The 11,483-nt window shown below is 37.2% G+C and overlaps 2 protein-coding genes across 4 annotated transcripts in view; both read right to left on the reverse strand.

The window, feature by feature from the left end:
* eeig1a (estrogen-induced osteoclastogenesis regulator 1a) overlaps nt 1-275 on the reverse strand; it is a 47,498-nt gene extending 47,223 nt beyond the window's left edge. For 2 of the 3 annotated variants that reach the window (XM_067414527.1, XM_067414525.1), the window contains exon 1: nt 154-275. The gene's annotated coding sequence lies outside the window, so the exon portion shown is untranslated. Of the gene's footprint in view, nt 1-59 lie in introns of all 3 variants that reach the window. The other variant, XM_067414526.1, reaches the window with a different exon arrangement.
* A 1,802-nt stretch (nt 276-2,077) lies between these two features.
* Nucleotides 2,078-9,445, reverse strand: naif1 (nuclear apoptosis inducing factor 1). Its single transcript, XM_067412800.1, has 3 exons — nt 8,708-9,445; nt 6,856-6,903; nt 2,078-2,990 (listed from the first exon to the last, which is right to left on the reverse strand). Exons 1-3 carry the CDS (start codon nt 9,366-9,368, stop codon nt 2,518-2,520), a joined length of 1,182 nt encoding a protein of 393 aa, XP_067268901.1. The 5' UTR covers nt 9,369-9,445; the 3' UTR covers nt 2,078-2,517.
* Nucleotides 9,446-11,483: the final 2,038 nt, after the last annotated feature.

Below are 11,483 nucleotides of genomic sequence, written 5' to 3' on the forward strand. Positions count from 1 at the left end.
TTTAGGGAAAAAAATACGTTTCTTTGTTATGTTTCTGTCAGGTTTTAGTTCACACACACCGCGTACAAACAATCGTCTCAGGTTTTCTCTCGTGCGCGCGCGAATAAACGGTCAAACTTTCAAACATTAGAAACATTAATCGCGTGAACTCACGTCTTTAGTATTTCTGTCTGTCCTCTCTGTGTGTGTGTGTGAGAGAGAGCGTGTGTTTGGATGTGATTCTGTCCCCCGGATCACTGCGTGTTTAGTTTTTCTACAGGGATTATGAAGCACCGCCTCTCTCTCTCTCTCTCTCTCTCTCTCTCTCTCTCTCTCTCTCTCTCTCTCTCTCTCTCTCTCAGGCCAATGACAATTATTAATATTGTCAATAATGATCGCTTTAAAACGTATAATTGTTATATTGGCCTCTAAATAATATTGTGTCCTTTCTAAAATATTAAAATATTTTAATATATGCAGATATAAGTTTTATCGTAATATAATAATGAAAAAAAATAAAAATAAATAAATTATATATATATATATATATATATATATATATATATATATATATATATATATATATATATATATATATATATAAAATGTACAGATTTATATATATGCACGTGGGGAGCGAAGGCTGGCCCGTGTGGTCTGATCAAACAGACGAGCTAATGGAGCTCAAACTGCTCCAGAAGTTAATGCTGGTTCTGAGAAAGGTGTCAGAATACACAGAGCATCTCAGTTTGTAGCGTATCGGGTGGCATAGCCACAAACCAGTCAGGGTGCCCATGCTGACCCCTGACCCCGCCCAAATCACCAACAGTGGCATGTGAGCATCAGAACTGGACCACAGAGCAATGGAAGAAGGTGGCCTGGTCTGAGGAATCAAATTTTCTTTTACATCATGTGGATGGCCGGCTGTGTGCTCTGTGTGCGCGGCTTACCTGGGGAACACATGGCCCCAGGATGCACTATGGGTAGAAGGCGAGCCGGCGGAGGCAGTGTGATGCTTTGGGCAATGTTCTGCTGGGAAACCTTGAGTCCTCCATCCATGTGGATGTTACTTTGACACGCTTTGACACGCATGAGACCATGTTCAGCCTTTCATGGAAACGGTATTCTGGTGACTGTGGCTCTTTCAGCAGGATAATGCTCCTGCCACAAAGCACAAATGCTTCAGGAATGGTTTAAGGAGCACAACAACGAGTTTGAGGCGTTGACTTGGCCTCCAAATTCCCCAGATCTCAATCCAATCGAGCATCTGTGGGATGTGTTGAACAAACCGATCCATGGAGGCCCCACCTTGGAAATTACAGGAGTTTCAGTATCTGCTGCTAAAATCTTGGTGCCAGATACCACAGCACACCTTCAGGGGTCTAGAGGAGTCCATATCTCGATGGGTCAGGGCTGTTTTGTCAGCAAAAGGGGACCAACAGAATATTAGGTTATGTATTAATATATATATATATATATATATATATATAAGTATGTTATACCTGATCGGTGTATATACACACATACACATATTTATTATATATTTGTCCATGTCAATAATATGAAGTCTTTCAGACGAAATATGGCGCGTTTTGTCTCCCTCTAGTGGCGGCAAAGTACACTACATGAAAGATGCATCACAGTAGTCAGAAAACCACATTTCCAACAGTGTTAAAATAAAACTAAATAATATTAATAATATATTGTTAAATTAAGGTAGGGACCAATTAAAAGTGACATTTCATAACATACATTTAAAATAAAAATATAATTGTATATAATAAATAGATTAAAATATATAACAGCATAATAATTAAAAATAAAGGTCTCAGTTTGATGTGTCTCATTCACTTCACTGACAGCATCACTATAACCTCCAATATATCATATATGTAATATAATACCTCCACATTATGTATTTTTTGTTAAGCAATGACATGTCGGCTCTAACTGTACATGGATATATTGATAGTAAAGCCTGTCCGACATCTGAACTTTTGATCACAGGAGGCTTTAGCATCAGTAAAACACGTCTGAAGACTCATAGGTGTGTGGAGAGTTTCTTTATTTAATATACATAAATAAAAATGGCTAAAGAAACAAATCCACCACAAAATCTTCCAAGGTCTCACCTGTAAAAGGAGCCATTAGATTTTCTACATAAATAGGAGAAACTGTGTTTTCTGTACATCTCTGACCCAGACTCGGGTTTTGGCGTTTGCATTCAATGCATGCAATGCTTTCATTCATTTTAGGGTCAATTTAACAAAAAACAAAAACAAGATTTGTCATCTATTTGCTTTTTAAGCAAACCAAATGTAAAAACAAAACCCACAAGTTGATGTTGAACTGAAAAGACGTTTTACTTCAAGCACAAATAGGCTCTTTTAAAAGTAAAATGCACATTTTAGATTTTGGCCACTTTTTTAAAATGCTTTTAAAAGTCCTAGTTTCGCTTTATCCCTGAAACATTCACACATATGAGCACAACTCTTTGAGGCACCGTGCTGTACAGTAACAGTCTATTCATATTCTGCTCTACGGTCCGTCTTCAGGCTGCGGCGGCGGCACGTTTTCCACTCCTTCTGTGGTCTCTGTGGCGGCCGCCGTGTTTGTGCTGTTGGCGTTCTGCAGAAACTTCCTGAGGTCCTTCAGAGCCGGTCTGAACATCTGAATGAGTGCGAGCAGAGCGGCCTGCGTGCCCTCCAGAGCCTGGGCTTGTCTCTCTTGAGCGCAGGCCTGGGCCTCCTGCGAGCGCCGGATCATCTGGAGCAGGTCGTTCTGGTTCTCCAGGTGCTGGGCGATCTCGCGCACGTGCAGGTTGGTGACGCGGTGCTCCTGGAGCAGTCTGGCCGAGTTGAGTGCGATGCGGCTTTTCAGTTCCTGAGGTTTGGCGGAGCATTCGGCCTGTGCCGCCAGCATCTCCACCGGCGCCTCTGCGGTGACCGTCACGGGCGTCTCGGTGGTGCAATACTCCACCATGCCCTCCTCCAGCGTGTGGTACGTCGTCTCTACAGGGGCATATATGGAAGTAAATTAATGACAAATGTATTTGAAAAAAAAAAGTGCATTTTTTTTCTTGCAATGTTATGAGCTGAAATTCAATCAATCAACTTTATTTATATAGCGTTTTCACAATGATGATTGTGTCAAAGCAGCTTCACAGTGTTAAACAGGACAATATTGCAACAAAATTAGATTTGGCTGTACAAATCTGTCGTACTGGAGAAAACAGTGATGTTACAAGCTTAATTTAATTTATTATATAGCGACAATGTTGGCAGATCAGTATTAAAGATAATAGAAATAAATAAGACCTAATTCATTACTTTTATTTGTATATTCAACATGCGTATATAAACAGGTGCTGGTCTTATAATTAGAATATTATCAAAAAGTTGATTTATTTCACTAATTCCTTTCAAAAAGTGAAACTTGTATATTATATTCATTCATTACACACACTGATATATTTCAAATGTTTATTTCTTTTAATTTTGATGATTCGAACTGACATCTAAGGAAAATCCCAAATTCATTATTTCAGAAAATTAGAATATTACTTAAGACCAAATCAAAGAAAGGATTTTTAGAAATCTTGGCCAACTGAAAAGTATGAACATGCACAAGGATCAATTGTGCATCAGTTTAAAAAAATGACACATAGGTCCATAGAGGGCAAAAATGTCTATGTCAAAAAACTGTCCGAAAATGTTTTGTATTGGGAGCACAGACTTAAGTTTGGTCTTACTTTAAAGAAGATTCATGGCAGATTATTGTTGAAGGTTATTGTTTATTGTTTTAAAAAGTGAAACCAAAAAAAAGTTTAAGAGGTTTAAGTTTATGAAATATATATTTTATGAAATATGTTGAACTCTAAAACTGCTAGAAAATCAATGACATAAATCAAAAAAAGCGGTGATCCATATTCAAAGTTGATTTCTCAAAAAAATGAGCTCAGTTTGTTTGAGCGCAGTGCCAGATTTTCCCCATTAGATGCCAGCAAAACTCCACTGGTACACACAGTGTTTGGATGTGTGATTTGCAGTTGAATGAATGAATGAATGAATGAATGAATGAATGAATGAATGAATGAATGAATGAATGAATGAATGAATGAATGAATGAATGAATGAATGAATGAATTCCAGTAAAATTACACGCCTGTGCCAAAATGTATGTAGTTGGCATTAACACAAATGCTAAACAAAAACAAAACTGAAAAAGACAAAATTATCCATAAGGATGCACAAGGGTTATTAACCCCCGAAGAAAAAAACATTTTTTTAAGGCCATTATATTACAGCATAAGAAACAAATGAATAAAAAAAAAAACATTTTTGAAAAATTATATTTTATTCATGTTATGCTATGTCCTCATAAGTGGACCCCAGGAATAAAATGACATGAAATGAAAAACAATGGGATTTTTTTTTCTATCAACAATCAATTTTTAGGTTTGACGATTTTCTTTAACCAAACTTTGTTTAAAGATTATTTTACTTTATGCAATATATGAGTAAAAACGCCATAAATGGGGTTTCCCATTCAATGCAATGTGTTCTTGTAGCAACATGTAATGAAAAGTAAGGTCTTTATACACCACTGAAAACATATTGATGTATATTATAATGCATTTCGGTCAATAGACCTTACTACAGAAATACTACACACTGCACCTTTAACTAGTTTAGTGAGGGAAAACTACAATCCCATGAATCATTGCGATCAGCGTTATCATTAAGAACGATGGAGAAATATAAAACTACTTATTTACAAAAAGTTGATTATATGTATAAAAACACTATAAGTGTATTGCAAAAAATGCATATATATATATATATATTAGGAATGCCACAATACTCAATATAATATTGAACCGTTCGGTACGGCATTCATGGTTCAATACACGCTGTTTACCGCTGTCGGTTTTGCATTTAATTAATTAATTTCCATTTCTCTTCGTTTGAAATATTTATTTCCGTTTATTTCGGCTCTGTTTGAGTGTGCCTGTGAATCTATGCGCTGATATGAGCAAATATCCAATCATATGCACTAAAGTTAGGGGTGTTAGCCGCGTTTTAAAGCCTTGCCGTTTAAACATTTAATTCGTTTTGCATTGAGCGCGCGCACTGAACGTCTGTTAAACACACGTGATTACTGGACAGTCTGACTGCACTAATACTGTCAAACACACACAAGGTTTACATATAAACACAGTCGGTTATGTCTAAAGTGAAAGTAAAATCGCACGTCTATGAGATGTGAGCAGGTCTTCAATTGACAGCAGCGCAGCCTATAGTGAACGCATGTCCTTAAAGGGACAGTTCACCTCTAAAATGATTTTAATTTTTTTTAAGCACCTTTAATACAGTAGCTTTTAATCAGTGTTGTATATTGAAGGATATGTAGTTTTAATTTGAGCCTACATTTATTCATTCAAATTCATACTTAAATGCTACTCTACATCACTGCCATTGTAAATCTTTATATATATTTATTTTATATTATTACACGTCTCTGTGAAATACTTGATTCTGATTGGTCAATCGCGCATTCCAGCGGTATGTTATTTCCAGATAACACCCACTCATACGGGTGCTACGAGTTATCTTGACCGGTACTACTTCTATGCTTAACGCTGGCGCCATCTTGTGGCTGTTAAATACTTAAAAAGCCATGGCTACAATGGAAGACTTCAAGGCAGGTTTCCTTTATAACGTTTTTAATATAGATCTTTTTCTTACACAAACGCATCGATTGGAATCAGAAGGCTCTGTTAACCCATCGGAGTCGTGTGGAGCACGTTATTTGACGGACAGCTGCATTTTTTATGGACTTCAAAAACACTAAAACTACTGTTGGATTAACGTTAGCCTTGACTTTTTAAATATAACTCAGATTGTATTTGTCTGACAGAAGAATGTCATATACACCTACGATAACTTGAGGGTGAGTAAATCATAGGCTTGGTTTCATTTTTGGGTGAACTAACCCTTTCAGCATTCATTCTCAACATTTAGCAGCAATAGATAAAGGCTTAAAGCAGGTTGGAACTGTTTTTCTTCACGGAAGCTTTGCGGAAGAGCTAATAAAATATTTAATCTCGAGACAATATTTTGTGTCTAATTTATTTGATACTAGTAGCCGTGTAATAAGCGGGATAATGTCCACCCAGCCGGTTGTTATCAGAGAATAAACCCCTTCAAAGTGGGGGTTTATTCTGCGATAACAACCGGCTGGGTGTACATTATCCCTTACTTATACACTGTAAAAAATTATTTAGAAAAAAAGTTACCTGGTTGCCTTAAAATTTTGAGTTCATTGAAATTAAAATTTTGAGGTAATACAATGAATTTTTTTTGAGATTCGACAGCCTTTATTAAAATATTATTTAAAGATTTTGTAAGCATATTGGGTAATTGTGCGTGTTATTTCTGATGACACAGTGAAACATGCCAAATTGTGCTATTTTCATGATTTATCACATTTTTTATGTGGTTCAGATTCAAAAATATTTTGAGTTTCTATTTATTAAACTAATTTCCTTCATTGTATCAACTCAAATTTTTAATTTCAATAAACTCAAAATTAAGGCAACCAGGTTACTTACTTTTTTAAGTTAAACCAACAAAAAACACCACAATTTTTTTACAGTGTACAATACACTGGGAAAGAAAGAGTATTGCAATAAAAAAAAATTCTCCTTAAACCTTTTCTGCTCCTGTCGCCTAAGAATAGAATATTTAAAAAAAAACAACCGAACTGAAAAACCATGGTAAAAAACCGAGGTATGTAATTAAACCGTGGACTAACTGTATTATTGCATCCAACATTTCATTTCAGTGGAGCTAATGTTTGAAACTGAACCCCTACCTTCAAGAGTTTTGATCTCACACGCTGCTGCGGCCGCTGGCTGAATGCCTGTGAAGAGACGATCACATTTATACAGCATTGAAATAAATTTATAAAAGTGTAAACTCAAAATGTAAATTATAAAATGGTCACTTTGAATGTTAAGTTCTTTCTTTAGCTGAACACAAGGGAAGATATTTTGAAGAATGTCAGTAACCAAACAGTTAACTGGAGCCATTGACTTCCATAGTATTTTTTTTTCCTACTATAGAAGTCAATGGCTCCAGTTAACTGTTTGGTTACTGACCTTCTTCAAAATATCTTCCCTTGTGTTCAGCTGAAGAAAGAAATTCATACAGGTTTGAAACAACTTGAGGGTGAGTAGGAGGGTGAGGGGAGAACCGGGGCGAAAGTAACGCGGGACGAAAGTAACAAAGCGATTTTCTCAGAGCCCTGACCACATTTGCATTCCAAGCTATGACAGCACATTCAGCACGCAACCCTTGATGGATCTGCCAAAAATCATGTGATTTCGTCATCGTTTCCCACGGCTGAGTCCGAAATATAGTTTTCGAGTACGGAAAGTAAATTACTGAAGCAGTTCTTTGTTTTCTAATTACAAGTTGTGTTTCTCGTTTCATGTGTCACTAATGCTCACTCTACAGATTATTTATTGCTGTTACACATCCTGAAGGTCTGTCTTTTCAGAGTTTTTCAGTATAAAAGTAAATCCTGTTTAAATGTCAGGACTCCCTGTCGGGACGAAAGTAACACTTGTTACTTTTGTCCCACTTTTATATATATAATGCATATTATGCTAATTTGATTTTCATATTGTTCATATTGTTGAAGAAAAAAATGATCAAATAGATCGAAATTGCACAAAAAAATTTACTAAACCTACAAGTTTGTACTGTCAGGATATATTTGAAACATTTGATTAAACTTAAAATGTAAAATGAAAATGTAATTTAATATATTTTTTGCAAAGATAAATTAGCTAAAAAATATGTTTGCAGTTACATATTAACAAGGTCATAGTCAGGCATGTTTAATAAAAACAAGAGTAACACAAAACAATCTAGCTTATATTGCTGTGTTACTTTTGACCCACCTGTGTGTTACTTTCGTCCCAACTGATGGGGTCAAAAGTAACAATCTTCATCTTATGTTCAAAGTGATATAATACTGTAGTCGTTCTGTATTTGTTCAAAATACCACCTGCTATTGATAGACCACACTTGTGAGTTATTGACCAGAGCAAATGTAAATCTCTGTCTAAAATATTTTCTTATAAAAGTGCGTTTTTCTGAAAAATGGTACTTTCGCCCCTGCTCTCCCCTAATCGATGACAGAATTTTCATTTTAAAGTGAATTATCCCTTTAAGACACGTCTTTTCCAACTGCACCTGACCGATAAAGACTAGCACTTAACTATCCAATTACATTTTCAACTTACAGCACTTGCAGGTTGTTGCCCTTGTTTGTTTCGTTGCTTCTTTTGCTCTCCACTTTTTGTAAATCACTTTGGATAAAGCTAAATGATTAAATGTAAATGTCATTTTACTTATCTAGCAAATGCATATTGATTTAAGAATTATTAGATATTTGGACTTTCATTAAATTAGTGCATATTCAATTAGATGTCTCATTTGCATATTAAAATAATATTTCAGGGGTGAAATATGAATGCAAAACAACTGTTTTAATGAACTTTAATTGATCAAGTACGAAGTATTATGATATATCTACTGTTAAAATATTTTTTTTTTTACCTGCAGTTCATGTCTTAAAGTGATTTTACCAGGTAGAAGAGTAAGTGAGTGTAACAGTTGTCGGACTCTACGCAATTAGAGTAACGCTAGTGTCTTACTTTGCGTTAGCGTGACGGTGGCGGCGGAGCTGATGGGCACCGCGATCTCCGCGCCCGCTTCTGCCGCGGGCAGGCTGATGATGGTCGCCTCGCCCAGCAGATTGCAGATGCGCTGCTGCATGGAGGTCAGGATCACGGGCACGGTGGTGCAGTCGCCCGTGCCCTCCATGGCCGCTCTCGCCTGGGCCACTTTGCGCCGCACCTCCGTCTTGAGATCGGACCACTTCTTCTTGACCTCGGCGAGCTCCCGCTGGCAGGTGCTGACGGCGTTCACGCGCTTCAGGATCTCCATCCACGCGCTGTTCTTAGCGATGTGCGTGACGCCCGCGTTAAAATGATTCACCAAAATGTGTTTTTGCTTCTCCATCTCCTCCACGATTATCTCCACCTCCCTTTCCGAGAAATTCGTTTTTCTCTTTTTGGCTTGAGATGCCATAGCGTTTATAATTGAACGCAGGGGGGATATAAAATTGCGTAGAATACGCAAAAATAGTAAGTTTTTGTCCCGACACAGTTGCGCAGCGTAATGGCTTCTTGAATCGACTTCTCTTCCAACAACAACGTTTGCGGCCGCAAATGGCTGAAGCCCCGCCCCTCTGTCGCTTCTCACGATTCCCATTGGTTTAGACTCGCCAGTGGCGATGACGAGCGCTCTTTTCATTTGTGGAAACTGTGATCAATCAGAGCTTACGTTTGCGCGGCTGGACTTATTATGTCAGCCAGAGGAGGGAGCTATTTAATAACTTTTAAGTATTTTTGAGATTTCTAATATATTTCTCATGTTACACAACTGTGATTTACTGAATAAAGTGCCAAGCGTTATGAGAAAACAGTGTTCGGATTTTTATCAGTACAAACATTGTAAAACAGGGTCTAGAAAAGTTAAGGCAAAAAATATTATTAATTTGCGCTGCTCTTTAATACTGAATAAAGTTTCACATAATTGGGTCTTTCTTTGGATTCGGTGCCTTTTGTGTCCCCAGTAAAGGTCATGGTATACTGCCTTAAATGTTAAACAATGTTAATTTTAGTCATAAATATCACTATTTGAAGTCTAAGCATACTGAACTTGATTAAAAAACATTTAACAGTATTTTGAAGAACCACATATCATAATGTCGCTGGGCCCGTGTTGCCCATTTTCATGCTAACTACAACACTTAGGCCTTTTTTTCATTGTTGGGTTTTGGAGGAAAAACAACTTGAACAAGATCCTTGATTATTTTAACTGTCTATTTATACCAATTTTATCTTTCAAATTTTATGTGGTCAACCTCAGTATGTCGACCCTAAGGGAAATATGAAAAAAGTTAGTAGAAAAATTCTAGTTTTAAAGCAATTCTTTATTTGATATACCTTCTGTATTAGCTTGATTTGCTCAGACACGGTGTATTGGCTGATTTAGATCAGAATGTCCATCCTTGAAGAGCAGTGCCTTTGGCACCCTTGGTAAATATGAGCAAAGGCGGCTGTAAAAATAACTGCATTGTTAATCCTTTTGATCTTACATTCAAAACATTATAACATATCTTTGAAATAAAACAATTGAAAGTGGGGGGGGGGGTCTCATTATGAAACAGGGTGGGCAACCCAAATAGCAGGAGGGACAAAATAAAACATGGTGGACAAACCGATAAAAGGGGGACGAAATAAAACATGTTGGACAAACCGATAAAAGGGGGACGAAATAAAACATGGTGGACAAACCGATAAAAGGGGGACAAAATACAGGGTGGGCAAAAAGATAAAAGGGGGGACAAAATAAAACAGGGTGGGCAAACCAATAAAAGGGGGGACAAAATAAAACAGGATGGACAAACCTATAAAAGAGGGACAAATTAAAACAGGATGGACAAACCGATAAAAGAGGGACAAATTAAAACAGGATGGACAAACCGATAAAAGCAGGGACAAAATAAAACAGGATGGACAAACCGATAAAATGGGGGACAAAAAACAGGGTGGACAAACCGATAAAAGAGGGACAAATTAAAACAGGATGGACAAACCGATAAAAGAGGGGACAAATTAAAACAGGATAACAGGATCCAGTAATTTTACTGGACAAACCAGTAAAAGAGGGACAAAATAAAACAGGGTAGGCAAACCAATAAAAGGGGGGACAAAATAAAACAGGATGGACAAACCGATAAAAGGGGGGACAAAATAAAACAGGATGGACAAACCGATAAAAGAGGGACAAAATAAAAAAGGGTGGACAAACCCATAAAATGGGGACAAATTGAAACAGGATGGACAAACCGATAAAAGCGGGGACAAAATAAAACAGGATGGACAAACCGATAAAAGCGGGGACAAAATAAAACAGGATGGACAAACCGATAAAAGCGGGGACAAAATGAAACAGGATGGACAAACCGATAAAAGAGGGACAAATTAAAACAAGATGGACAAACCGATAAAAGGGGGGACAAATTAAAACAGGATGGACAAACCGATAAAAGGGGGGACAAAATAAAACAGGATGGACAAACCGATAAAAGAGGGACAAAATAAAACAGGGTGGACAAACCCATAAAATGGGGACAAAATATAACAGGATGGACAAACCGATAAAAGCGGGGACAAAATAAAACAGGATGGACAAACCGATAAAAGCGGGGACAAAATAAAACAGGATGGACAAACCGATAAAAGCGGGGACAAAATAAAACAGGATGGACAAACCGATAAAAGCGGGGACAAAATGAAACAGGATGGACAAACCGATAAAAGAGGGACAAATTAAAACAAGATGGACAAACCGATAAAAGGG

This window comes from Pseudorasbora parva, chromosome 13 (genome assembly GCF_024679245.1).
Source record: "Pseudorasbora parva isolate DD20220531a chromosome 13, ASM2467924v1, whole genome shotgun sequence".
NCBI classification, from domain to species: domain Eukaryota; kingdom Metazoa; phylum Chordata; class Actinopteri; order Cypriniformes; family Gobionidae; genus Pseudorasbora; species Pseudorasbora parva.